Genomic DNA, 27,882 nt, shown 5'->3' with positions numbered 1-27,882 from the left:
AGCACGCTGGAATCTAAACATTAGTGTCTCGGTTGCTACCGACGCGATCGCACTGCAAATTAATTCTCGGAGAGGGTGTATATTCGCCCCTACTTGTCCTTGCAAGGGGTATACACAGTACATCTCCAACTACGCCACATCTGCCCCTCGGAATCACTAATTTGAAAGGTTATTTCCACAGCTAGGGAATGGTACGGGTTGACTATAAAAGTGTGTATGCACTTGGGCTGATCATCTTATTTTAAGGTCTTGTAAGACCAATATAATGGTTTCTGGAGGACAACTGTGTGAAAACTGTGATGTGAAGACAATTTACATCCACAAATTTCCAACAATATAGCTTCAGTATGATGACATGAGTGACAAATGTCGGGAAGAACAGGCCTTGCACCATTCTGTTTCAATCAAGATGACGAGTCAAGATGCATACCTGCCATGTCATACTGAGGACCTGTACATTGCCTGATTGCTCAGCTGGTCAGCTTGCGTTATCGTGAATTCGGATCTCAATACCAACTGAGCATGTTTGTCCGCGTATCACTGCAAATATTCGAGCCGCATTTCCATTATCCTTGCATTGCATCCTTGTTTAACCTGGGTTCTCTTTTTCCATTGGCAGTCGCATTAATGGTGCTCGTATGAGCTTGGCACACCAGGTGGCTACGACACGGTCTGTATTCTTTCTTTTCAGACGATCGACCGTAATCTGACGTTTATTATTGCTTCGCTTGACATGAGGATGATGAAGCAATAACACAATGTGGCGGGCAAAACTGAGAATATTGTCCTCCATCAGCTATGTCCAGTGCAGCGGACCGTTAGGTCCGGCCAGCAGAACACTTTGGCCAATCTTGTGACGCATTCCGCCTTCTTTTAAGCTGCGAACCCACTATTTACTTGTTGAAATTCTCCCGGCATGACCAAGGGGCCCGATTTTGATAGACCGAGTCGCTTTTAAAACATGAAAAATGTGGATATAACAAACCAAACCAAAAGCTTCAGTGTCTCAAAACGGAGAACGCCAAGAAATAACCGTCAGGGTCGCGCACTTGGAATTTTAGCGACAAGCGTTGGCGCCAATTGCTATAGGGCTATTCCATTCTTTTAAGCTACGACTCATAACAGTGACACCGTCTGAAAATCTCTGTTGGTCTTTGAATAAGTAACCATATTAGCCACGAATGCTTATCACAAGGCGCATCATCTTTTCCAAATCGCAGCCGGAGCATTGATCCCTATATCTATGGAGCCTGACAGGAACAATGGGTCCCCATCCTCTCTGCAGCTTGTCTCTGGCCTTGTCGATGGGTCATACCCAAATGGCCAAGGCCGACATTGGTCCACGCAAAAAGCGACGATCATAGATCAAAGGTGGAATCGCCGATGAAATCCCATCAGGGACTCTTGATTACTTGAATACGGGCGCATCCTCGAAGAAAATGTTTCTGTCACATTCGAGAAGGTCTTTCTCTTTCCGCTCACAGAAAACCTTGGCTTGGAGAAGCTACAGTCTCTAGGGGAAAAGGAAAAGCATGCAGTCTCAAAGGACCTTCAGCTACCAGCCGAGCGAGGCCTTGCGTCCGCCCTCCTCTTCGGGCCAGCCTGGAGGGGCTAGTACAAATGTTCGGCCGTCTATCAATCTCCACCGCGGCACGCACTACGGCTCGTCCGTTCGGGGCACTTACACGGCCGGCAGAGCAGACTTGGACGGCCTCTCGCAGCATACCATTCTCGAGACTCCCAACACTGAACGGGCGGGATGGATCGACGACGAGTATCTGGAGCAGAACCCCTGGTACGATCAACCCAAGCGCAAGCCCGTCTTTAGCTTGGGACGGCCGCTGCCGCGGTTGGTGCGCGGGCCCAAAAAGGTCCGGGTAAAGAAGAACGCGGCCAACAAGAACCGGCCGCTCGAGGAGCTCGCCGAGCGAGGCGAGTTGGAACTGGCGACGCCGACGCCTACACCGGGCATCGAGGGCTCTGGGCAGTTTGACCACGTCCTCTCGTCGCAGACCACGCGGGGCTCCGCGAGGCCGGAACACACGGCCAATGGCACGGCGCACAATGACCGACGCAACGTTGCCGGTCAACCCGTGTTTGACTACACCCCGGGGGTGCCCGAGCAGGAGCAGCGGGCTCCTAGTCCGCGTCCTGACGACGCCGGATCTACGGCAGAGTACAAGATTGATGGCGAGCCTCTGGGGAAGCGCGAGCACGACGACTATGAGAATGGAGAACGCGACCTGGACGAGCTGCGCAACTGGTGGGCGAGGATGAGAGCAAAACACCCCGAACCTCTTGCCGAGTTTCTCTCGGTAAGTCTTGACATATGCCCGTTTTTGGGAGTCCCTGCTCACAAACGATTTCTCTAGACTGCAGTGGCTATTTTCCTCGGTCTGGCTGGAACTCTGTCGGTTAATCTTTCCCAAAACGAGTCACAGCCTTACGGTACGTACGAAACATCCTGCTGGGCCTGGGGCTTTGCCTGGATGTTTGGTGTCTATCTAGGAGGTGGAGTGTCGGGTGCGCACATGAACCCAGCAATTTCCATCAGCTTGTCGCTATTCCGTGGGTTCCCATGGCGTCAGTGCATGGTATATGTTGTTGTTCAGTTCATCGCAGCCATTGTAGCTGGTGCGCTCGCATATGGCTGTTATGCCGACACGATATACTACATGGACCCGTCGCTAGAGAATACTTCAAAGGCTTTCATATCCACGCCACAGAGCTGGGTATCACCAGGCAACGCCTTCTTGAATCAATCAGTTGGATCTGCCATCATGGTGATTGTGGTCTTTGCTCTTGGTGACGATCAAAACAATCCTCCTGGAGCTGGAATGCACGCTTTTGGTAAGTCCATGACTCTTCCCGAACCCGAACCAAGCTGGTGCTAATCCCTCATTGATAATAGTGCTCGGTTTGCTTGTTGCAATCTTGAAAATGGCCCTTGGCTTCAATATCGGATCCGCCCTGAACCCAGCGTCCGACTTTGGGCCTAGACTGATTGCTTATGCCGTCGGCTACCACCAGGACACCGTCTTCAAGAACCCGTGGTGGTTTTACGGCCCGTGGGCTGCGACATTTGTTGGATCCATCTTGGGCTGTGTCATTTACGATACTTTCGTTTTTGTCGGCTCCGAGAGTCCTGTCAATTACAGATATCCGCCCACAATCAGGAGAAAGATTGAGAAGAAGGGTCGCCAAATCAAGCAAAAGGGGCATCAGGTCCTGAATCACCTCAGCAGCAGCAACAACAACAACAACAACAACAACGAAAAAGACAATGACTTTTAAAGATATCGAGATCCAAGAGTGGGGATAGAGCATTTTAAGAAATTATAGAACGGTCTGGATGACTGAATGTTGAAGGCATATCAGCAAGTATATTTAGGTACTTCTGGACTCATTGTCCATGTGGTATAAACGAGGGTCTCATGACTTGGGATTAGAATTGGCTCCTGAACAGCGTGTTTCTTTGCGATAGAATTTACCTCATTTCTACACTAGAAATCTAGTTTACTGGGCACTCGGCCGTGACTGTTTGTAATTTGTACGTTATCTACTTGCATATTCTCCCATCTTCATCCTCAATCTCCCAACTAGCATCTCAATCCTTTCGACACTAAAAGTACTACCCGAGTAAAACATAAATATATTACGCTGCCGGGCCGCGACGGGTTTTTCCTCTCAAGGTTGGTGCTTTCTATGAGCTGGCTGGGACACGTCCCACGAAAACTCATTTCTCTGTCCTGGTAAACCTGCAACCGTATTCTCCAATGTCTCCGAATGACCGCTCCGCCAGAACCTCACAGTTTATGGCATTGTAATAATCATCGCACAATCTGTCGGCATCTATGGTATTTCCAAGTTCCTTGCTGCAAGATGAAGCCAAGCGAGAGGTGCAGCGAGGATGACCGCCGTAGGATCAGCTTGAATGCCGTCAAGGCGTACTACTTCAATCGTAAGGACAATAAAAAACTACCAGCCCAAGCTTCTCGTGTCCAGCCTACGGCAGATCCAATGTACTTCAACGAAAGCAGGCCAGTTGCTCACCACTCGGCTCATTTTGAAAATACCGACCATGAACATTGGCACATTACCCCGGCTCAACTTCGGATTCGCCAGTGACTTGGGTATATCTGTTCATTGCCAAGGAGCGCAATTCTCTCAGTCCTCATTTGCATGACAAGACACAATTTTACCACGACAATGCAGAGAAAACGCAAGTTGTCACCGTCGCATGTAATTCATGATCTCAGCACGCTCATTGAATGGAGAATTACTCGCCAAATCCACGATGGCACGAAGCGAAAGCGTGCTAGCCTATACCTGATTGAGGCTCGACCTGCCGTGGACGGGCAGCAACTTGCCGAGGCACAAAGGACATCCAAGGATTGCAAATCCGAAACAAGACCTCCTCGAGATAATCTGATACTCAAGATTGTATGTTCTCCATGTTTGCATCAAATGTGACTGGGAGAATAATACTTATCCCTTAGAACAGTTTCCCGATACACGGGCCTGTGAAGACGATTACAACAGGGAAGTGGCTGCCAACGCCGAACTTGGTCGATCCAGCGCTATCGCATCGCCAATAACAGCCCGTGATGCCATGTTTGGTAATATCAGCAATTCTGACCTTCGATGGCCACGCTGTTATGGAACCATGAAGGTTCCAGCAAACGTTACAGAAGGCGAATGGACTATTGGTGAATCGAGCTCTGAAGCGCGCCGGGGGATCATCTTTGAGTATCTCGTTGATCTCAAGATGCTCCAAAAAGACGACGTGACAGAAGATTTGGCCAATGAGATCAAACAGCTGTTTACTGACTTACACGCCCTCAAGTTGTTACATCGCGATCACATTAACCATGCCATCTGGCCATTAATCGGTTTCAACAATCTTTTTCTTCAGCGCGACGACACTGGCAAGAAAAGTGAGTGCCACTGCCGGAGGGACACGCCCATTATTTCTTTTCCATGCAAGCAATGGCTGATTTCTGAAAACAGAACTCTACATCTTGGACTTTGACAAGGCCTTAGTTTTGGGAGACACTGCCAGAGATAAGAGTCGTTTCGCCGATGAGGCAAACCGTTTACAGCAGATACTAGAACAGGCGACGTCAAAACAAGACGAGACCAAGGACTTACCAGCAGAGGTGAAGCGATTACTAGCGGGCCGTGGTGGTTGAAGGAAATTAAGATATATACAACGAGGGGCTGTTTTATTTGTTCGTCTTTCTAGAGGCGGTCTCTGCCTGCCACGAACTATCCCGAACCATCTCGTCCCCGTCTGTCAGATTTTACAGGTCGACTTATTGAGATGGAGTAGAACATCATTCGATTACCAAAGACTATATGACCACCTCAATGTCGATCTCTTGTCGGTTTGTGTGAAAATCGTCGACTTTGAAATTGGACTTGGGGACGCCCGCTGCCTATGGTTTTACTTTGTTGTAAAAGAAAGGCATCTCGAAACATGCTCCGTGGTCAAAGGTATCTCTTGCTTCTTCGGCACTTAATGGGTTCTTGTGCAAAACTCAGAATGGCGACACTTCATACTAATAGAAATGCGTCATCTTTATTAGGTTCTACTCTCGACTGCGCACGACCATACTCTTTTTCAGGGCATACATACATGGTGGCTGGTAATCGTCAAATAAGGTTTACCGCACCAAAGTAGGGGGCGGTCAGTCTATTGAGACTCTTGTTTGCAGTATTCATGTGCGACCGAGATTTGTGGTACGTCAGGAGTTATGACGACATTGTGTGAGTGTAGATAATGTTCATGTGCTATATGATCTAATATACCCGTCGTCCAGCTCGATTCCTATGTGCTTGCCTGCGTGTCAATCTATGTCCTTTTCTCCAACCATTTTCTATGATTCATGAGTATGAGATACTAATATATATATATACCTATAAAATGAGAACAAAAAACATAACTCGTAAACCGTCGTGAATATACATTATCATGAAAGGACAAAGTAGTGGAACTCCTGGCAGTGATATGTCGCAAAAAAGTCATCCTAAAATTTCCTCGGTTTGCCTGAGCGCGTGCTGCCGGATGGGACACCCATGATCTTGCTTGCCAGCATGCCGCCAACGACACTCTCGGCCATACCCTTGATGCCGCCTGTCTTTGTACGTCGAGGGTCCTTGTCAACAAATGAGTCGATAGCGGCGGCTCCTAGGGCGGCCGTAACAACTTTGGCACCCTTTGGGCCAGTCCAGGAGCCGGGCTCCTTGCGCAAGCGGAATGCCGTGACACCACCGGCCTCAAGCGCAGCCCGAGCAGCCAACTGCCACCGATGCGCTACATCTGGGTTGGGGGCTCTCATCTCGTTCTTGTAATGCTTCATATGTGGGTGGTGTTCTGACCGAGACCTGGTCGAACGCAGACTTGCATCGTCAGCGTGCGAGTATGATCGACCACGTCGTCTTCTTGGTGACGGAGATGGGCTAGGGCTGGGCGAGTATCTGCGACTACGTCGGCGGTGGCGGCGGTCATCATCGGAGTTGTAGCCTCTGCTTTTAGGGGGAGGCGAGGTACTATACGACCTCTCCTTGGCATTCGCAGTGGATTTTCGTCGGTCGCTCCGCTTGGCTGCACTCCTCCGCGGCGGCGAAGGGGACGGGGATGGAGAATATTGCCGCCTGCTGCGACGAGCCGGTCTGTCGTAGCGATCATCATGATAATCATCATAGCGATCGTAGCCCCGTCCCTCTGATCGGCCTCTGCCAGCGGCGGCGCCTCCCGCTTGCGCCGCCGCGTAAGCCTCCACGATATCACCAAAGGTCCGCAGGCCTTTTGTTCCGTACGTCTTCATGTTCTTGACAGCTGGTCGGTCCTGCCAGCGACCAGCCTTGTCGTTCTTGGCTACCACTGGAGGTTCCACCACAACATCTCCTCTAGATCGTCTTGGTGCAGGTGCTGTCTCGTGCCGTGAACGTCGGTGCCGTGGGGGAGAATCCGAGTGTCGTGAAGCACGCGGGACAGGGGACTCGGCCCGCCGCGATTTTGGCGGTGAAGGATAGTCATCGGCATATTTGGCTGGTAAAGTTGAGGATCTATGCGACTTGTGCCTCCGCGGTGGGCTGTGGCGGCGGGACGAGCGACGTTCGTCGTTGTCAAATGTGTGAGATGGTGGGTCTGGGATGGCATCGGAGCCGACATACTCGTAGGCGTCGTCGTTCAGACCTGCCCGGGGGTCTGGATATGCTTGTCTCGAGATGCGAGGGTCGTCGTAGTCGGGGCGAGAGCGAGAAGATCGAGAAGCCATGATGAGCTCAGTATGGCGTAGTCGATGAGAGTGGCAATGAGATGTTGTTCTTGCAGAGAGCAGACGAGAATCGCCAAGCACAAGAAGAGGGGAGGAGAGGGAGCTATAGCTGATCTATCGCCCCTAAGAGCACCCTAGAGGTAGGAGGCCTTTTCTTTCAACGTGCGATAGGAAGGTTTAGTGCAAGCTTATGAACAGAGCAAGTCACGAGTCTGTTTTCTTTTTTCCGAGACAAATTGTAGGCACAACTCTTACTCTTGAGTGCTCAAGTCTTGCACAGCCTGGGCCGGACCGTATAAGTGTCAACTTACCGCGACTGGCCCAGCGAACCAAGGTCGAAAGCAAGAAGGGTCCAGCCTTTTCGGTAGGGCATTTGCGGGTGGCATGGATGACCGATGCATCACGACGTAAATCCTGCATCGACCGAAGGTCTGCGAGCGCTGAGACTGGCTGGAACGGGTGACTGAACCCGCATGCCTGCCGCGATCATGTTGCGGTGTAGCGAATGACTGGCAGGACTGGGAAGCGATTCCAGTGGTTGCGCACCAAAGAGCGTTGCAGCAGCAGCAGCGCACAGGCGAGCGCAGGTGCTCAGCAGCAAGCTCAGGTGGGCTGGCAGAGCACCGGTGATGTCAGTCGGAGGGGTAGTTGTGTGTCCTGATTGCCTGGAGGCCTGCCTAGAAGAGCCATGCGGCCTAGAGACGAGCCTATGAACGTTCAGCGGGTGGCTCCGGGTATATATGTAATGGGCGAATCTAGGCCCACTTACCTCTTTCGTCTTACTGTTACCCGCTCTCAAGTCTCCCCTCTCTCTCGATCCTTCTATCGGATTTCGCCATGTCGCAGATGGCAGATTGCAGTTGGCAGATCGCAGTTCGGCAGCTCTGCAACTCGACAAACTCCCCCGCCGCATGATCTCATAATCAGATTCTCTCGTGCCAACGCAGCAAGCACTTGGCATAGTGACGATGTGTCCTGTTCGTGAGCAATATCCAAACAGATGAAACGCATGAGCCAGAACCCGATGCAGAATGCTTAGAAGAGCTTCTGTAACTGCCGACACTGGAGTAAAGTAACAATGTTGGTGATCACAGAGCCCAACAATCGCAACTCTAGCGGTCGGTCCCTTTGGGTAGGCGGGTATCAACGGAATGGTTAGTACCTAACATTTACCTGTCGCCTCGTTTTTTGCAAGTCTGGTCTGTGATTGAGAAGTGAAGTGCTGCTGTTAAAGTCACGCACCACTCAGCTTGTCAGGAACGAATTCATCGCACATGGGACGCGCAACCGCAATGCAGCTGTGCAACGATTCCGGGAGTACACGATCATGCTCCGACAGTCGAATGATTCATCCGCCTTACCTTGAACAGTCAGAGAGTCACACGTTGACGCCAGCCAACAGTCTTGGTCAACCTTGAACATGAGCCATCGTACGACGAGGCTTCTCGATTTGTGCACCTGACAGACAAGTCAAAAGCTGGAAAAGCAAGGTAAAGAGACGGCAAGTGAAAAAAGAATCGCATCTCTCTTGGAAATCACTGCGGTTTTCCGCGATGTAGTTGTTCCTGCCGCCTTGGCTTGAACGTTCCCCCGCTTATGCTCGGTTGTGCCGGCTAGTACAGAACGTCGCAAGTACACGACAGAGAGGTAAACAATGTCACAAATATGCCGCACTTGGCTGCAGATCCTTTCTAACCTCTTGGACTATAGCTCAAGACAGACAGTGAGTTCCGGTTATAATTTGACTGTACGACTGTATATAGATCTTCAAGTTTCACTGATATGAGTTACAAAGCAAAAAGGACGGAAATATCACCATGTAAGCCTCCTCACACAGAATCAAACCCGGAAACCAACGCTGGGGAATGAAATTGGATGATGCTCGAGGCGTGTAGGATGTCCAGTGGTGAGCTCGTATAATTAATTACTCTTATTTCGATTGACAGAAAGGATCGCAAGGGATGGTTTGTACGGATGTCGGCCATGGTTCCGGGTGCCAATCTTCTGTGTATTCCATATAATGTCAAGCTTGCAGGTACTACTAGTCAGGCCCAGGGTCGAGTTCATAGGCATTATACCCTGCGTTTACATAGTAGCGAGGCCCATCCCTCCCCGCAATCTGCCAAAGATGTCAAGTAGGGCTGCGGTAAAGGTTAATTCAACCGCTGTCCTTGGGTGAGACCAAAGGGTTACATTCGCGACCCGCCAAGCCTGCAATTCTCTCCTCTCAATCTGACTATTGTCTGCCATTCTCAGTAATAATATCACTCGTTCCGTCTGTCCATCCGGCTGCGGCGTTTCTTGGCAAGTTCATGTTTCAGTGAATACGAGCGAGATACAAACGACGCAAGCTCGAATTAATTGCCCATTCCAGCTCATGACTTTGGGGTACACATTTCCACCCGAAGCCTTCGCTTACAATGCCTTTCCATTGGTAAGGCTACGCTATAGGTACCAATATCTCCAGACCCGACCAATCGCGGCGTTTATTGTTGCAGCACCCGTTGCATAATGTCTCTCGACGCAAATTCTCTTGTACCATGAATATATAACGGCCAAGATTTTTTGGAGTCCGTCAAGCTCACATCATTGTCCCTGCTCAATCCGCAAGCTAAACTCAAAAAAAGTTTGCCGAGCTTCCAGTTCAAATAAGTCAGCATGTTACATTGCAAAAGCACCATATTGCGCAGTCACCACGGGAGCCCTATATAAGACGTGATCAATGCATATGATATATGCTCAATATCTATTCCGTAGTTGATCAACCAATACGCCAACACAAATAGACTTACACATTACCTTATCCTGCAAAGCACGCAATGCTATACCGAGCTCTCCCACTGGCAGCCCTTGCGGCAAACATCTTGGCAGCTCCCGCCGAACCGCCCAAGTGTCCTCAGACCATATGTGTCGACAAGATCAGTCCATGCGGCGTAAAGTATGGCAGCTGCTATGATATTTGCGACGCGGATCCCAGAGTCAGGCCGACGCCTCCCCCTTGCCCGGCCTCGTACTCGTCTGCCTTGCTCACGACGTCAAGCTTCAGTGCGGATAATTGCAGCACCCGTACCGTTTGTGCCGATTATATCAACGAATGCGGAATATGGTACGGCGGATGCTTTGCGGATGTAAGGAACTCAGTTCTCATGTCACTTACATCATCCTTCTCTATCTCATTCTAGAGCTACGTCATCACCCAACAACGAAGAGGAAACCCTCATGATTCGTTATTGTATATTGGCGTAGATATCCCGCTGACCTTTTACTCTTAATAGTGCACCCCATGGCCAACATTCTCAAAGCCTCCGTGCCCCAGCAATACCAGCACGTCATCCAATTTCCCAGTCCTGGTGACCACCACCACGACACTACCCCCGAGCGTCATCGTCACCGACACGCCGACGACACCCACCAGCACAGACTGTCACGACCAGACCATTTGCGCCGACTACATCAACTCGTGCGGCCAGACCTACGGCGGCTGCTTCTCGGCGTGTACGCCCTGGCCCGTCTTTACCCCGCCGCCGTGTCCGAGCAGCAGCAACGAAACCACCACGACCGTAACCGTGGCCACGGGAGCTTCTGGTGGTGCCGTGGCTCCCGTGATCACGGCCACGTCTATCATTCCCACTCTCATCACCCCTACACCACTCACCACCACCTCTCCGACACCAGTAACGGCCGTGACGTCGATCTGCGTTGACTACTTTACAACGTGTACCTCGTTTACCAGTACATTTGTACTAACCTGGGGCGGGTAAGTCGAATGTTTCTATTAGTTCATTCACATGATCAACAGAGCGAAACAAAAAAAGACATTTCGGCTCACAATTGAACATAGCTGCTATCCGTGGGGTGGGCCTACACCAACCTTCTCGGCGCCGTATTGTCCAGTGGTGACGACGACCAGTGTTCCTGCGTACCCAGTATTGGGTCCAAAGAGGCCGCTTTGAACTGCATGATTTATTTTCACGTGTGTCTGTCTCATGCAGTATCTGATGGGTCTCCAAATCATCAATATACTGGCTCAAGAATTCTTTTATTTTATCCAAATTCGTGTCAATCGAAACGAATCAAAGAAAAGTAAATGGGAGTCGCAGACCTCCCAGTATAATTTTTTTTTACATGTCTAATGGTGCCATAAACTCCTACCGTCGTTCTGTAACGCCGAAAAAACAAAACTAGTGGTCTTTATTGAACCTTTTTTTCCCCTTCTCATAAATCAGAGTACCAGAGCTGCAACCACAGCGACCAAGCCAAGAGGTCCGGCCGCAACAGCATTAGCCACGGCCCCGGCAGTGGTAACGGGCACCGTGGTACTAATGGTAGTAAACGAAGTCGAGCTCGACGGGACTGTCGATGAGGCCCTCGATGAGACCGTCGACGATGCCGTTGACGAGACTGTTGACGAGTGCGTTAATGAGTGGCTCTCGTATCCAGAAGGCAGACTAGCTGGGAAGGTAGACGTAATGGTGGCTACTGGAGCAGTAGACGTGGTTGTCTGCAACGAGGACGTGGACAAGGTGGACGAAAGAGTAGATTCTTGCGCGGTGCATGGAAGAGCAATGGTCACAGCAATGGTGACCGTGGTGGTGATGCCAGTAGCCGATGATGCTGATTCCGCGGCCGTCGATGCCGTCTCGGATTCGGTGCACGTCTTGGTCTCGGACGCGGCCGACGTTGAGTATCCATAGCCTGCCGAGTCACGCTCACTGTTGCACTGGACCGAAAAGGTGCTGTTGAGTGCGCTCAGCACACCTGTCGCCACGGCTTGTGCCGAATCTGGCAGCTTGTCTACAATGGCCTGGATGAGCGCCGTCGCTTCAACACTGATGTTGCTAATGGTCTGGCAAAGACCGGCTTGTTCGAGTTCGGACTTTTTGTCGTTGATGTCCTTGAGCAAGGCAGCTCCAGCTACAGACACCGAGCCAAAGAACATTGTCAGAGAAGCGACCTCATCTTGGGTAACTTCTGCGCTGGACGCCGTAAATGAATCTACAGCGGAGCTCAAGCTGCTGCTCAGGCTTTCTGCAGCAGACTGTACTTGCGTGGCATCGCTAGAGAAGCTCTTGACAGATTCGTCCAGCTGAGTGATGGCCGACGATACCGATGTCAAAATAGTAGTGAGATCTGTATCTCGAATCGGCGTGACATTTGCAAGAGCGGCAGCCGTCAAGAAAAGACGGCTTAGAATTGTTGATATCTTCATGGTGACTTATTGATGGGGACGAATGCTAATGTGAGTCGCCAAGCAGACTGAAGACTCGAATGATAGTTAAGGCAGAATACTCAAAGGGGAAGTTCACGCTCAGCCTGCGTTTATATGACCAGCGGAGAAGCAAGTTTTTGAACCAGATGGACAGCGTAGCAATTACGATGATTCACTTTCAGCCCCCCCTGATTCTAGACAATTGACAGGCATCCTCTGGCGAGTCCACCAGCGACATTTGCCGATGGTGAATCAGGGACCTCTGCAACAGACACGCATAGTTAGGCCTATGAGATTGACGTCAAATAAGCTTGTTTGGTTGGACAAACAGATCGCCAGGAACCAGCCCGGGGGCGCAGGCAAACAGGCAGGGACCAGGACGACATCCACAGCTATCCCAGGATACGCTGCTTGGGGTACAGCTGGCATTGGTCGAGGCCCAACAGGAGAAGGGAACAGGCCCAACCAGGCGTACGCTTTTCTCCGATTCGCTGAATTGCATGACCCAAGGATACGATGGCTGCTTCAAAGAAGCAGAGGTCTTCCTGCTACACTGTGTCGCTGTTCAAAAGACTCTTGTCGCATAGCATTCAGGCATATTTCGTCTGCAGCAAACAATTGCCATCTTGGAGAATTGGAAATGGCAACTTCCTCTACTAGTCAGGGAGATCATCACCTCCATCTTCAGACGATCAGCATACTCGAATCTCGTGTTGTGATATGGGCATCCCGGACTTTCGCCACGTCCATGAGCTTTAGTCTGCCAAGAAGAACAAGGTACCAAGGTACGTGTAGTGTAGTGATTAAGCGCCAGCGACATCCCCCACAAACTGTACACTTGACAGTTGCCCAAATACGAATGTCTTCATCTGAACAACTCATACCACCAGGCCCTGCAATTGACCATGGTCAATGGCTTGACGTCAGTGCTGTCCAAAAGGGACTGACGGACGAGTTGTGGCCAGAGATTGGTCCATGTATGCGCGCATGAAAGAATACGGGAAAAGCTGAAACACTCGTGTCTTGGGAATCTCCAACCATCGCGGGGTTGAATGGCTGCGGGGGTTCGCGCCCAGGATACCCTCCCCCCCACGTCATCGCTAAGACGAACGAATAGCTGACCGAATGAGAGGCAAGTCAGCGCTTAGGCCATTCATTGCCTCTATGCTATGCCATGCCACCGTGTAGTTGGCAGCATATTGTCAGTCATCCTTGGAGTAAAAGACAAATTGTTCGAGAAACAGTGCTGTAAGAAACTCGGTACCAATAGTAGCATCACCGGCTCATTTTCTCTTGTTCTATTTCGTATCTCAACCAATTCAGAATATCTAAACTCGAAAGGCACGTAATCTATGCTCAAGCAGTCTCTAGGGATATAGATCCATGATCAGCCCCGAGCACGTCCGACACTCTTTTTTTTTTCCCTCTCGCAGCTTCTAGGTATGAGCGATCACGCATCCAACAATAACATTCTCCCACTCCTCTAATGAACCATGCGCGCCTTGACTTGTTTTTAAGCCCGCCACCAAAATACAAGACCACTCCTTTCCCAATGATCTCGTACTGCGTAAACCTGAAAGCTTCAGCACAAATGCGCTCACGAACATATACACGCCTAATCCATGCCTGAGTAAAATGTTCATGACCCCTTCTCTCTTGCCAACGCCGACGCCACGTGTAGACAACTCATGGAAAGAGTATGGCAGCTGTCGCCTGCCATTTTGTCTCTAGCCTTTTCATAGCTTTGGGTCAAAGTCCTCAAACTCACTGAGCTCCTTGATGGGGCGAGCACCTGCGCTTGCCACAAGTCCAGCCTTGTAGTCTCTCACATTATCAATCACACATGGTTCGGTTCCATTGCCAGAAATCTGATCCACCTCGCCGTCCGTTGTAGCTGCTTCCTCTGTCTTCTTGCTGACACCCTGCGCAACAAGGTGTACGGCAAGCTTGGCGCGCTCAGGAGAAGCTGGGATGATGTAGGTTTTGTAGAATTCAATCATCTCGGTCTTGGTGAGGCTCTTGACGGCAGCTGCATCTTCCTGGGCTATATGGAATGTGAGTATATTCCCTCCTAATAGGGTGAGTGGCGTTGACTGTCACTTACCAGCCTCAAAGTCATAGTACTCGCCCGTGATTTGCGACCAGTGTCTGCCGCTTTCTTGATCCAGATTTTTCAATTTCTCCAACCGTTTGATGATGACACTTCTCTTGTGGCTTTCAAAATCGGCGTCCGCCAGCTGCTCAAGCGAGGTAAGTTGCTGGGTCAAGAACGAGTCAATGCGAGATTCCAGGTACTCGGATTTCCGCTCGCTTTGAATGATGAAGCGGAATCCATACGTGGTTGAACAGCCCCTCAGACCGCTGAAAACAATGTATCCAAGTTGCTCCTTGGTACGCAGCTGGTCGAAAGCAGGTTCATGGAGGATTTGGTCAAGCAATTGCGTCTTTGCGCGTATCTTGCGGTCGCCCTTATCACCAACGTATAGGTAATACTCAAGGCAGTGATTGACATTGGCAGGGTCCCGCAACGTCTTCTGGTACAGATAGTTGGAGCCTGGTGGGAAGATCATGGATCGCTGGATTGGCAGCTGGTCCTTCGGGAGTGATCGGGGCTTTAGTATTTTCTCAACCATGGAGGTGAGTTTCAGCGCATCTTCCTTGTAGATGTTGCCGTGTGCATATGCTTCAATATGCATCTTGGCCATGAGCTGCTTGTGGAATTGCCGCGCGGCGTCAACAGTAATGGCGGGTAGCTCAGCCTCAAGCTGATCTACAACGTAATCATGCTCCGAGGTGAGCCACGAGACGTAATCGCCAACCTGTGAAAATGGCTGCTGCAGTTCCCAGTTGCGGTAGCCTCGCGTCAGTCTTTCCTTTACAATGTCGAATCGGTCATCTTTAATATCGAGATCTCTCATCGTGATCAGCACTTGCTCGAGCAAAACGGACAGCTTGTCATTGTAGCCTGCAACCTCCACGAAAAGGCCACGAGAGTCGAGTGTGACGTTGTACTGCAGCCCAGCGAGCTCAGCATCGTAGGAGTACTCCTCGAGTGCATCTCGCACAAGGTCAGTGAACAGCTTGGCCTTGACGGCGTTCTCTGCCGATGCATAGACGATGGGGTTCCTGAGACTGATGATGAGATTGGCTTTGGGCACCCAGAACGTGTCATCCTTCTTGAACCAAGTGCGCGCAGAATCGTCGTTGCGCACCAAGCGGGGAGCCACAGCTGGCTTCTCTACCTCCTTTTTCTCAACCTCAAGCTTGGTGGGAATGAACTGGTTCTTGTGAGGGAGGTGCAGCTCTGAAAAGCGCTGGCTTGCCGAACTGTTGGCGGCTTTTGAAATTTCAGCCAGGAATTCGGTGGGAATCTTCTCTGCCTTGTATTCCGTTCCGTACCACTTCTCCTTCTTATCCCAGCCGCCAGGAAAGTCTTGGGAGACTATAGACATGCTAAAGTTGTCAGGTCGCAAGCATTCCAGGCCTTTGGTGATGAGAGACGGCTCAAACTTTCGCAGTCGGCTTTGCCCGCTCAAAAGCCATTCTCTAGGTAGCGGCTTCTGCATAACGGAGACAATCTTGCTCGTGAAACGACTAGCAGGAGTCTTTTGCTTGAACTTGAAGTCCACATCAGCCATGCCCTTCTGCTCTTCGAAAATCCAGTCCAGCGGCGGCGTCTCCTTTAGGAGTGCAACGTATTGAAAGAAGACCATTACAATCTCCTTGTAGTTCTTAAGTCCCTATTAGAGCGCGTTAGCAAGACATGTAACATATAGTCATGGTTGGGCAACACACTTCTTTCGTTAGACGAATTTGACAATCAAAGATACCCCCAGTTCCAGGGCAAATAGGATAGGCACCCGCGCTTAGGGAGTTGGCCCAACCCTTTGACTTGATATATGACATTATACTGCCCGGGCCTTCATGTCCGATCAAATGGCTGATGTAACGACTGGGTTGCGACTCATATAGAAACTCTTCGTCCAGGAAGGGAAAGAAAAGGTTGAGCTCTCTGGAGTCCATTACAGGCTTGGCAAAGCTTTGCATGCCAAGAAATTCCTTGGGATACGGCTGTTCTGTCTCCCATCGGTTTTGTGGGAGATTCTTGTCCGGCACTGCCGAGAAGAACTCGACAACCCATTGTTCCAACAGGTCTAGTGGCTCACGCCCCAAAACACACAGCTTCATCCTGTTTGCCGAGTAGTGCTTTCCATGGAATTCAATGAATTTGGCCCGTACATCAATCCCCCGGGACTCGGGAAGAGTCTTGAGAACTTCATAGTTGCCGGTCGAGAAATGGCAGTAGGGATGTTTTGGATTCGACAGAGACTTGGACAGCTGATTAAGCCGCCATTGGTCGCTTTGTAGGTTCTTCTTGTTTTCCGAGTCCACTGCCTTGAGCTCGCGGTCCAGGGTCGAAGAGAGGAAGAGAGGCTCGATAAAGAACTGGGCAAATCGATCCAGGGCGCCATAGAGGGGCGAGTTGTTCTCGTTTAGCTCTCCGTCGTCTGTGGACTTGGCACCGAGCTCAAAGAAGTAATTTGTCGACGTTCCACCAGTGTATGCATTCGAATAACCCGAGTGGGCGGAGAGGTACTGGTTGTATGCATTCTCGATTGGGTATTTCTTGGTTCCCATGAACAAGAGCTACAGGCATTGTCAGTTTGGCCAGGTGAGATCATTTGGGGAGAATTGGCTGCCAGAGTGGCAAGGCTGTGGTTGCTTACATGTTCCACGGCGTGGGCCATGCCAGGCATGTCATCCTCGTCACTAAAGCTACCGACATTGACGTCCATGGCGGCGCTCGCCTTGTCGGTCTCGGGATCGTGAACAAGAAGAACCTCGAGCTGGTTTGAGAGGCGTATCACGCGGTAGGATCGATCGTCTAGAGAAGGGGTCTCCAGCTTGTCCGTCACCCTCTCAACAGAGGGCTGCTTGTTCCGCACTGGCATGGAGGCTTCCACTGTGCCATCGGGCACTTTTGCGGCGGGCGGCATGGTAAGGATATCGGCTCTAACTTGTTGCAAAATACTTCAATGCTCGTCTTCGTAATGATAATTCCGATTCCAGAAGAAGGAGAATCGCTTCAGCTGGTGTTGAAAGTATGGAGTTAGGTAGAGAAAGCAGCAGGTGGGCGGGTCTGTCGTTAGGTAGGTACGTGGGTATCAATCGTAGGTGGATGGATGTATGTACCTAGGTAACCACTTGACGATGGTGGGGGGGAATGACGGAACCTGGTTCGAAATGCGTCGAGGCTCGGATGACTTTAGAGGGGCGCAGGGTAAGGTAATGCAGTTATTAGGTAGGTACCTTGGTGGTAGCAGATTGGCAGGTATTTTAGGTAAGGTTCAAGTGTGCTAGTAGCTCAATTGATTCTGGATTCTAGTCGGCGAGTTGCAGCCTTCGTTGGGGTCCGTGCAGTATAAGTGTGGAGAAGCGCTAAGGCAGGTGGTCAATATTCTCAAGGTCGGCTGATGGCTGCTGATGCAGAGTATTGCAGGAATATTTATGTATGTAGGCAAGTCCAGGGTATGATATGAGCAAAGAAGAAAAAAAACGGATGATGATCGTCGATAATCATATGTGTAGGCGCGTACGTGATTATACAGGCCGTCCGTTTGGTTCTTTGTTGCAAACAGAAGGCAGAGCTCACAATCAGGTCTTCTCCAGTTGGCCGTGGTTCAGGTACGTATTCATGCACACCTTGGTTCACTTTGTGTGTGTGTGTGTGCGTGTGTGTGTGTTTTTCTTGCTTCCTATAATGGACTGCCTCCAGGGCGAGTCAGAGTTATTCCTTGCGTGTTGTCTGTCGAGGCTGCTGCATTCTGCTTACCACGTATATGCGGTCCCGAGGCGTTGGGGCGAGAGGCCTTGCGGGTTATCTATATAGTAGACCTGAGCTTGTGACGACGGTATGATGATATGTCGCTGGCCTCGCTTCGACTATTGGTGACCGTTCGACGTCTCACCAAGCGCTGACCCGGTGGTTCAGCACCCGTACCACTTTCGCTTGCCAACGTTGACGAGCGTCATTCGCTCGTTGTTCCTTTCGAGCATGGGACTCCACTGCTACGCGCTGACGACTTTGCAGGAGACTTACGCGTAAAGCAAGTCTGTGAGTTGGCCTTGCAGTGCTTTGGTGTGTGTGTGGGAGATCTTCAAGAATGTCGTTGCATAATGGAAAGCCTCGTCCACGGGAAACTTGGGACTATATTGGGAGCCGAGCAGCATATATCTTGTCTCGGAGGGCAACATGGAGAGAATCCGGCCCAGGGGGTTTACAATAAAGGAGCCGCTGTTCCCAGATCATGGGAAAGACAATCCTTGTCTTATGTTATCGTGTGCCACCCAATCTCGGCCTCCTGCATATTACCATCTACCGCAAAAGGATGTGACGGTAGGTGATATAAGAAATACGGCTCGTCGATATCGGGGTATTCGGGTATGTTCTCGGCAGGTTCTAGAAGGACTATACATCAACAATTATAACATGGCAGGGAGCATCAGCCGAGGCGGGGCGATGGTGGGATTGAGTTCATGCAATGGGAACCGGCGATCGAAGTTTGTAAGTTCTTGAGGCAATGCTAGCAATGATAATATATCATTCCTGCTATATAACAAAGAGGGGGGGCATTCGGTATATGAATGAGGAACAGCGTATTTTGGAATGGATATGAAATCGGGTAAGAACGTAGCGACGTTTGGAGCTATCGGGATTATTATTATTATTATTTTTTTCCAGAGAAGGGAAATAAAAGTGATAAATCATGTACATTGTACTTAAGTGTTTTCATTACAGCCAGCAACTAACTTGGAAAGTCTACAAAGCATATATGTAACTCCAGTATTCTGACATGACTGGCCAATTCCAATTGCCTGCAAGGTGTGGTTTTTGGTTGGTGCTAATTCTTGGCAGAACCACGCGATCCCAAAAAGAAGGACGCTCACAGCGGTAACTTACGTAAAGGCTGCGAGCAATTGAGCTTCAGAACAACGGGGCAATCCAAGAAATCTTTGTCAAAAGAATAAGAAAAACAACTATGTATGATGTGCTATTGTCGAGGCGTGGCGCCAGAACGTGACCAAATTGCATAACTCAATGGGATCCTCACAGGCTCATGGCCCCAAGTGAAACGCCTCTATAGCGGTCTGCAAGATCATGCAGAAATTATGCGGGCAAGCCGGTTGCGGGGGATGGGCGCATAGGGTTCGACGGGAGAGATGAGACGAAAAAGAAAAGGGAACATGAAAGAAAAAGAGTTGGGACGACGTCCAGGATAGTTGGTTGGCTCAATGACAATCAGCAGCTTTTCAAACCCCGAGCCGCTAGGTGATGAACCCGACCTAGTACCGTGTTTTCCCTCTACCTGGTCATGTTGCATGATGTATAGAACTCTATAATGATTCGCACCAAAAGAGGCCTGAAGGGCTGGACCGAGAAGCTAAACTGTGCTGGAACTGCTCAATCCACGGCGCCGCTTAACCCAATCCAAATTTGTGAGGCGGGCTGGCAAGCCAACTTGCTGGGTGCCGACGGCATAGCTGCTGAATCCTGACATGTGCTCCTCCTGGGCACAGCTTTCAGACACATTACTTGGATGGACACCCAAAGGGCTGTGATGTGAACTGTCAGATCTGCATCCTAACGAAATCCCGTTCGAAAATGAATACCAAGGGAGCAACTCAGGCGGCCACAAGCACCACTAATACCACCGCTACACCCGCTTGGGTCGCTGCATCCGCCTTGGCACTCAGTATGCATGTGCTCTGAAAGAAGATCAGCTTACAAAGTTTCAGCTTTGAGGACATGCATTTTTTTTCCCCCGCGCGATAATGTAACTGATATATCATTCCTAGTGTTTTTGGTATTCTCTCTGCACCTACACTACCCAATGGTTTGACAATTTGCCTCTTATTGCGGTATTACCAAGGTAAATCAGCGTGGCCTATAAAGTCTCCACTTAAACCATCTTGATCACGTAACAACGTATGGCGATGGGATCCTAACATGTACCTACTTATTGATCGTCCACTGCTCTTGGATAAGTCAGAAGCCATGGTTACATTTCATGAACCTGGATAATACCTTGGCTTTCTGTAAAGATGTTGTCGCGAGAAAAAGCTCCGGCCTGCCGAGGTTAGTACCAAGAAACCGACTTGCCCGGTGGGATCTTATCCTTGGTAATTCCCACGCCCGGTATCCCTTCGGATCTTGGGCCTGAGGTCTCTCTTCTTGTTGTTTTATCCTTCTCGGGAATTGCTTCCATCGGACTGGGTTGCATTAAGCAACCATATTCCCGGTACGGAAACATGTACTGCTCAGTTAAGAAATCCCTAGGTATGCATTGCGACGTTACCCAGCCTCGGATGGCTGCTTGTCGACGGGCTGCAGATCCTAGTTCCACTCTTCTACTCCAGATCTTCAGCAGCCCATGATTGCGACTGTAACAGTCTCATTGGAGAACAAGGCTATCCAACTAGTCGTGTTGCGCGTCGTGAAAGTTATAGCTCGATCATTATATCGTGACGAGCCATTTTCGCATTGAGTAGGTCCTCGACTCATAAATTCTTCCGGCTCGTTGAGTCTCCAACTTCTTTGGAATTCATCGGAGCCGAAAGAGTAATCCTAGACCTTTACTACACAAGGTCTCATAGAAAACAGCACCCGACGATATTGACAGGGGTCCCCTGATAGCACTGAATGGTTGCATAAGTAGTATAGGTATGTTCGACCTCAATAACAGCGCGAGTCAGTACTTCGTGGGCCGATTGCCTGAGAACAGTCGTCATAAGAACCCTGAGGCAGGTTTGATAAAGATTAATAAATTGTCTAGCATGTCATTGGTATGATTGGAGATTCTAGTATAGCAGCGAGAGTCTCCTCGGGGGTAGATTCTACTCATGAGTATCCGCTCGATTACTCAATGATACCCCTTCGCGGGCTTGACCGGTTCGATCCATTAAGCTACGATGAATGGCTGGATCCTTCCACTCCACGGTATCACGAAGCCGAGCCGCAGTCTGCAGCCGAGATTGATGCAGGTACCATAAGTAGGAGCCGTCAGAGAAGGTAGCCAGGTCATTCAGGCCGGCAACCACAATCTGTAATTTTATGGCTAACAGATTAACCTGCATATTTGGAGTAACATTTCTACAGCCATGACTTCATATTGGATACAAATTTCAAAAGGTGTCTTGATTACTTAGCCGAAATATCGGTCACCTGATTGGGCATGTGAAATGTCATCAGGTCGACATTTCCTGCTACTAACCACAATTTTTAAAGAGAAGTGGTGTTGAAATACAACCCGTACGCACTCAGATCAGAAGGTATCATCAAGTTCTTTGTGTTGTCCCTTTTGATGAGATGGAGTTGATATCGTTTATGTAGAAGCTTCCCAATCTTCCTCGAGAATCTTGGCCCACGTCGTGGGGGTCCAGCAGGATATACTGCTGGCGGACTATTTCACCCCAATTGGGTAGTACCTTATCAATGTGTACGCTTAGGTCGGCATTTCTCTCACCACAAGCAGGCTCATGATCAACAAATGTCGATGAAATAAGCGGCGGTGATGGCTTTCTTTCAGGCATTCTTGGCAAGAACACCAGTATATGAAGTCGCTTGGAGGCTGATGGTATTTCGGCTAGAGTCCGGACGGACGGATGCGGCCGGTTACCATTACAGGGTACTGAATACATCGCAGAGTTTCATCACCCGCCATGTTGGATATGCGGAACGACCCTGGCGGTGCCCTTTTCCCGGGACAATATCAGGGGAAATGCGAAACGACCGCTCCACGATTCCGGATTGCGTGTTTGATACCAGGATTTCATGGACACACCGGTGATAATATTTACAGTCTTATTTTCTGTCTATCAACTAATCATGAATTTTGCAGCAAGTGGAAGGTAACAAGTCCTTCTGTAGTGTCTGCAGTGCACTCGGTGAGTGAGGGAAGAGGCCGCCAGGTCTATTACCATTTGGCGACCTTTCCCACGCCAGATATTCTGGAGCGGTCACCTAGATTGCTGTTCGCTTCTAGGCGACAACCTTCCCAGATGGGAACCTATGCTGTTGAGCCTGATTGCTTTGCCGACTTGCTCAGTTGCCGGATACAGGCGGACAGATATTCTCTTAGGAGTACTAGATCTCTTCACACGATGGGACCCAGCAGGATGATATGCAACACATACTAAACCAGCGTCTTGATAAGAATCGCAGTGGCCTGAGCATTTCAGCAGGGGTGGGGTATCAAGCGAGAAGCCACGGTCTCTGGCCAGTGGCTGGCGTTGGCTCCAGTAATGTCAAATTCCCGGGACAGACCTTCTTGCAGGCATCTCACCGGGAACGTTTCTTGGACTTCTTACAGTCGGCGGCTTTGTGGCCAACCTCGCCGCAATTGTGGCAGTTGAAAGCAAAAGCACCAGATTGTCGTTGCATAGGGCGGCCACCGGAAGACAGTGACAGGCCACCCCCGGAGATCGACGAGAGGCCACCAGTAGGCTGAGATCTGGCATTGTTCAGCTTGACCTCCTTCTTTCTCCTCTTGTCCGCAAATTCCTTGGCTCTGGCTTTCTCGGCACTTCGTCTGTCTGCATAGCTACCTCTGCGGTCGCCACTTCTAGGTTTCGTGGAAGGGGTCTGAGACTCAGAGTCGTCCTCATCTTCGGATGAATTCGTACCGGATGCATCAGAGTCGTTAGAAGAGTCGGAGTCGCCGTCGTCGTCCTCAGAATCACTTGCCTCAGTGGCAGTCTGTAAAGATGTTAGATTAATATGCAATTTCAAAAAGGTATAGCAATAGACGTGGTACGAAAAACAACATGCCTTCTTTTTACCCATGTTATATCGGCGAATCGGCTGTACTTTTTCGGGCGTGTTTCGGGATGTATCTGCGTCGTCGTCTGAAGTATCAGGTGAGTCAATCTGGGCATATCCAACCTGAACCACTCGCAAAGGGTTTGGAGCTCCCGCGCCAGAACTCGACAGGTTCGGAACATTTAGCACCCATCTCGCGTCGCCAAGCTCTTCAGCGTGCTTAACCAGTGCCTCCTCGCGCTTGCGCTCGCCCTCCTCAATGGCAGCCTGGATAGCTTTGCGATCCACCTGGACCTCGAGCTCATCGTTGTTCGAGCGATTATGCGAGATTTTGCGTCGCTTGGAGGAGTCATCAGAAGCGGGTGTGCTCGGGGCTGAGGCTGGTGAAGATGACGCTGCTGCTCTCTGCATGAACTTCATAGTTAGCAGTCTCGAGGACATGCCCTTTGGAGTTGTCTGCGCCGCCATCCTGTCAATGATTTTTGAGGCTACTCGGAACGCGATGTGACTGTGATGAGGATTGGCAAATGTAAAGATGATATGGGAAGACGGGATGTCTCCCAGATCCTGAATTGGGCAGGTTGCAACCGATCTTAAGAGCAAGCTTTAAGATTTCGTGGGGCAGGTCTTGTCCAAGATCGATGAAAGTAGACAGCCTCCAGTTGAAGAGTTTTTCCGCAATAATTCCTTGAAAGGTGGTCTTTCCTTTAGTCAAAGGGCCGAATTCACTCAGGTAGATATTGGCGAACAGAATGACCAATGGCCTTTTTTCCTATGCGGCGTGAGTTGTTGATGTTGGGTTGAGTATTGTGCAGTTGGTCACCTACAGGTGCTTTGTGGTTGCGCCGTTGCAGCGCTTGCGCCCGCCCAAGAATTTACAGAAGCTCCCGCGCGCTATCGGGGCGATAGATGCACGCCCCCCGCGATAAGGGAATAAAGTTGATCCACAGGTCTTTAGCCGTGGCATGGCCCGAGCTTCAACGACTGCTCTGCGCGTGGCTGCCCAGAACCAATTAGCCCTGCGATAGACGAGGTTGACGACTCCAGTCGAGCCAATTGAACCTCGTTCGAGACGAGCCAATTCATCCTCACAACCCAGCATCAACACAATGCTCCCCCGATTGACCGCCCGGACATCCCTGCGCCTGGCGCAAAGGGCCAGCATTGCCCAGAGAGGCTTCGCTACCTCGTCCCCGAGACTCCTCGAGGCCAAGGAGGCCATCCTGCACAACAAGGCCGAGACCACCCCCCAGGCACAGAGCGAGGCCGACTCCCTGGGCGTCGCGGAGAACCAGGAGAGAGGACTTGAGCAGGCACCGAACCGGACCGGAATCTGGTCGAGAAGTCAGAAGCCCAGGGCCCAGGCCATGTCCGGCCCCCGATTTGAGCAGACGGACTTTGATCTTCAGGTGGGCACGAATGCTGGCTCCCTGCTCAGGCCATGATACTGACAAGAACATGCGCAAAGCCTCAACCAAGAGCTGCCATTGAACTTATTCACAAGCAGCCTGTCCGGTGGACACACGATAAGGTTGTCGCGTGCGACGGCGGCGGCGGCCCCGCTGGACACCCCAGAATCTTCATCAACACCGACAAGCCCGAGATTGCAGCATGCACTTACTGTGGACTGCCATATGTACGTTTACTCACACATTTGTGATTCAATGTCACGGCATGAAGAAGACTACAAGTCGGTTGTGTGATCATGGACTGACAAAACAAATGAATAGGCCAACGAGCACCACCGCGAGCACCTCGAAGCGTTACCCGAGACCTCATACCCTCTTGCATAGATGAACAGTTCATTCTTTGTACCAAATCAGGAGTTCGGATGGCGACGTAGACGAAAGATCAACAGGCGGCGATAAGATGCTGCCTGTTTTGTACATACTTGCGACCACAATTACACAAAATAAAGAACCGTCAATCAAGTTTTGGGGCCTTTGCATTTGAAAATGCTTCCGTCATTGAATGAATCAATTAATTCTTATTGCTATGGCTTGGAGGCTTACAAGTGACATAACAGGAGCCTTCTTTCTGTCATCCTTGCTTTGTTGCGCATGAATTGCGATAAGTTGCCATAAAAGCTCCAGCGAGCTCCCACCCGCCCCACCATGCTATGTAATCGCCAATTGCCTGCACCTTATTGCTCCAAAACACTACGGAAGTATTTCGCTATGCCGTCATCCACCAACGCAAGGCCTTCAGCAAACTACAGCTGGTTCAGTTTTCTTCTGCTCGTCGTCTTTTTCATAGGTTTCTTCCCGAGTCTCTTCAACTACCTCCTCTTTCTACCCTGGACCCTCGTCTTCCCACCGTCGACTCCAGCTCCTCCTTCCACCCCGCCATCGTCGTCGTCGCCCGCCGAAATGTCTTGGTCTCAGAAGCAGTTCACCCTGCCCCCGCGGTCGCGCGGCTCCTACCTGGTCACCGACCACGTCGTCGATTCGCTTCCCGAGATTAGGGACTACAAGGTCGGCTTGCTTAACCTCTTTGTCCAGCACACCTCGTGCGCCCTCAGCCTAAACGAGAACTGGGATGATGACGTGCGCGCCGACATGTCAGACGCCCTCGACCGCATCGCCCCCGAGAGCGGACCCAAGGGCCAGGAGCTCTACCGACACAGCGCCGAGGGTCCCGACGACATGCCGGCACACATCAAGAGCGCACTGATTGGTGCAAGCGTCACAATCCCCATCAGAGACGGAAAGCTGGTAGGTTCATGTTGCCATTTTGGAGTAATTGACTACATGCGAAAGAGGCAATTGGCTCACGAGTGACATCACAGGCTACCGGTACATGGCAAGGCATCTGGTATCTGGAGTTTCGGGCGGTAAGGCACACAAGGAGGGTGGTGGCGACGATCCAAGGCCAGAAGGCATGAATCACAAAGACAAACGCGACACTTTGACCAAGATTAGAATATAAGAATGACGATGACGACTTGCAGCTACTCTTTGGAGTAAAGCATTCACTGGATGCGGTCATGTCTTTATTTTCGTGTTGTCTGTCGTAAAAGCATCAAGAAGCTGCAACTCCTAGTATTGTAATTTTTGGTCCTGGTCTCTCCGGGCCGCATATTCTGACAAATGTAGTTTCACTCTTTGTCAGCGCTTTGATTTGTACAATCCGACAATTTCCTACAGCTCCGAAGCTGGGTATCAACCTCCTTACATCTCCTGCCTCAGCTCTTTTCTAAGCTACACGCCGCCGATACTTGGACTACGAGCTCAGTGGCATATTGATGTCGGCTGTTGTCAGAGTTTGTGCATATTCTCTCTTCAATGTCGTTCTTGTGACGAGTATGCATTCGTTTCTCAGCTTCCGCCATTCTCGTCTTTGGCATCCCGCATATCCTCATCGCCACCGGCGAGGACGTGTGTCTGTGGTACAAAACCCTCGGGGCCCGTACCAGGCGTGGCTGCAACAATATTTCCGCTTTCATCGACGAATTCAAAGTTGTACCGACTAAGTAAATGGGGAATGGCCGAAAGCTGGGGACCATATCGTGCCGTGTTGTCGTAGAGCTCGAACAGGGGCACAGCCAAAAGTTTCATATTCTTTGGCACGCTGAGGACCTCTGTTGAAGGATGAGTGTTAGCAAGGCTATTAAGCATGGTAAATTCTGCTTTGCTGCGATAACAGTGGACGTACTGTATTCTGGCAGCTCAATGAAATAGAGCTTCTTGCACTCCTTTGGCCGCGTCACATGTGCTGGGATGAAGGGATACATGAACGTCTCAAAGTTTGGCCGCCACCACTGTGCGAGGCAGTCCCCGACCTGCCAGTTGCCGGGCTCAACACCCTCGCCGAGTCTGCCCACTGGCGCCAGGCGCTCATCCAACCGCGACTTGAAGCCCTCGACTTCGTCATCCTCTGGTCGTAGATAGTCGCCCGGCAATTTGAAAAAGGCATTGGCGATCTGCAGCATCAGAATGTGCGGGTGGTTGTGCTCGTGACAAACGAGGATGCCTTCGCAGGTTCTCCGCATGCCATGCTCTGAGTAGTGCTCTTCGAGACGCTTCAGACGGGCTATCACCGATGGATCCTCCTCGGGCTGAGTCTCCTTGACGCCAAATGTGTAGTTGGAAAGCGGGTAGAGTCGGATGGTCTTGGGTTGGTTGCCGTTGAACTCGAGTGGGATGATGGGGGGTTGGCCCGATTGCAATGCTGTTGCCGTGACCGTCGACATCCTGATGTCCAGATACGTGTAGCTGTGTATCAATCTTTAAGTTTTCGCTGATTTCTGGCCGAGCTGCTTCAACTTTGCTGGCGAAGTGCTCAGCCCAGGATGTCGTCGCGGTAGCTTCAGGTCGCTCGTCGCTTGTGTCGTTGGAGCTCTCTCGTGTAGGACAAGGACACTAGCTGCACCGTAGTTTTCGTGCTTGCTTGTCAGTCAATTGGTCTCCTCCTGCTCGGCGCAGTGTGCTTCTGTCTTAAAGAATTTTTGGTGAGGTTTGGTGAGAAATTGTCAATTAGGTTTCAGGCTGGGTGAGTACTTAGTAGGCTGACAGTTGTCTTTTGGAGCTATCCCTGACTCCCTTGAGCTGAGCTTAGATGCTGAGTTTATT

General features: G+C 50.5%; 10 protein-coding genes across 10 annotated transcripts; 5 read left to right on the top strand and 5 right to left on the bottom strand.

Annotated features, from left to right (window-relative positions):
• Positions 1-1,532: 1,532 nt before the first annotated feature.
• On the top strand, positions 1,533-3,294 carry PFICI_07554 (uncharacterized protein; the record flags this gene model as incomplete). The annotated part of the gene is made up of 3 exons (XM_007836135.1): positions 1,533-2,315; positions 2,373-2,850; positions 2,912-3,294. 3 exons carry the CDS (start codon positions 1,533-1,535, stop codon positions 3,292-3,294), a joined length of 1,644 nt encoding a protein of 547 aa, XP_007834326.1.
• Positions 3,295-4,209: 915 nt separating this feature from the next.
• PFICI_07553 (uncharacterized protein) lies at positions 4,210-5,192 on the top strand (the record flags this gene model as incomplete). Its single annotated transcript, XM_007836134.1, has 3 exons — positions 4,210-4,443; positions 4,505-4,937; positions 5,011-5,192. 3 exons carry the CDS (start codon positions 4,210-4,212, stop codon positions 5,190-5,192), a joined length of 849 nt encoding a protein of 282 aa, XP_007834325.1.
• An 837-nt stretch (positions 5,193-6,029) lies between these two features.
• PFICI_07552 (uncharacterized protein) lies at positions 6,030-7,283 on the bottom strand (the record flags this gene model as incomplete). The annotated part of the gene is made up of 1 exon (XM_007836133.1): positions 6,030-7,283. The coding sequence occupies one exon, from the start codon at positions 7,281-7,283 to the stop codon at positions 6,030-6,032; it is 1,254 nt and encodes a 417-aa protein (XP_007834324.1).
• Positions 7,284-10,102: 2,819 nt separating this feature from the next.
• PFICI_07551 (uncharacterized protein) lies at positions 10,103-11,236 on the top strand (the record flags this gene model as incomplete). Its single annotated transcript, XM_007836132.1, has 3 exons — positions 10,103-10,411; positions 10,559-11,040; positions 11,125-11,236. The coding sequence occupies 3 exons, from the start codon at positions 10,103-10,105 to the stop codon at positions 11,234-11,236; spliced, it is 903 nt and encodes a 300-aa protein (XP_007834323.1).
• A 269-nt stretch (positions 11,237-11,505) lies between these two features.
• On the bottom strand, positions 11,506-12,492 carry PFICI_07550 (uncharacterized protein; the record flags this gene model as incomplete). Its single annotated transcript, XM_007836131.1, has 1 exon — positions 11,506-12,492. One exon carries the CDS (start codon positions 12,490-12,492, stop codon positions 11,506-11,508), a length of 987 nt encoding a protein of 328 aa, XP_007834322.1.
• A 1,736-nt stretch (positions 12,493-14,228) lies between these two features.
• PFICI_07549 (uncharacterized protein) lies at positions 14,229-17,489 on the bottom strand (the record flags this gene model as incomplete). The annotated part of the gene is made up of 4 exons (XM_007836130.1): positions 14,229-14,536; positions 14,597-16,232; positions 16,288-17,139; positions 17,220-17,489. The coding sequence occupies 4 exons, from the start codon at positions 17,487-17,489 to the stop codon at positions 14,229-14,231; spliced, it is 3,066 nt and encodes a 1,021-aa protein (XP_007834321.1).
• Positions 17,490-22,831: 5,342 nt separating this feature from the next.
• On the bottom strand, positions 22,832-23,779 carry PFICI_07548 (uncharacterized protein; the record flags this gene model as incomplete). Its single annotated transcript, XM_007836129.1, has 1 exon — positions 22,832-23,779. The coding sequence occupies one exon, from the start codon at positions 23,777-23,779 to the stop codon at positions 22,832-22,834; it is 948 nt and encodes a 315-aa protein (XP_007834320.1).
• Positions 23,780-24,420: 641 nt separating this feature from the next.
• Positions 24,421-25,104, top strand: PFICI_07547 (uncharacterized protein; the record flags this gene model as incomplete). The annotated part of the gene is made up of 3 exons (XM_007836128.1): positions 24,421-24,720; positions 24,780-24,947; positions 25,042-25,104. 3 exons carry the CDS (start codon positions 24,421-24,423, stop codon positions 25,102-25,104), a joined length of 531 nt encoding a protein of 176 aa, XP_007834319.1.
• A 384-nt stretch (positions 25,105-25,488) lies between these two features.
• On the top strand, positions 25,489-26,195 carry PFICI_07546 (uncharacterized protein; the record flags this gene model as incomplete). The annotated part of the gene is made up of 2 exons (XM_007836127.1): positions 25,489-26,025; positions 26,073-26,195. The coding sequence occupies 2 exons, from the start codon at positions 25,489-25,491 to the stop codon at positions 26,193-26,195; spliced, it is 660 nt and encodes a 219-aa protein (XP_007834318.1).
• Positions 26,196-26,628: 433 nt separating this feature from the next.
• PFICI_07545 (Cleavage and polyadenylation specificity factor subunit 5) lies at positions 26,629-27,503 on the bottom strand (the record flags this gene model as incomplete). Its single annotated transcript, XM_007836126.1, has 2 exons — positions 26,629-26,891; positions 26,966-27,503. The coding sequence occupies 2 exons, from the start codon at positions 27,501-27,503 to the stop codon at positions 26,629-26,631; spliced, it is 801 nt and encodes a 266-aa protein (XP_007834317.1).
• Positions 27,504-27,882: the final 379 nt, after the last annotated feature.

The sequence above is a fragment of the Pestalotiopsis fici genome (assembly GCF_000516985.1).
Source record: "Pestalotiopsis fici W106-1 unplaced genomic scaffold PFICI_Scf_5, whole genome shotgun sequence".
NCBI lineage: Eukaryota > Fungi > Ascomycota > Sordariomycetes > Amphisphaeriales > Sporocadaceae > Pestalotiopsis > Pestalotiopsis fici.
This window is presented reverse-complemented; position numbering and strand designations above follow the sequence as displayed.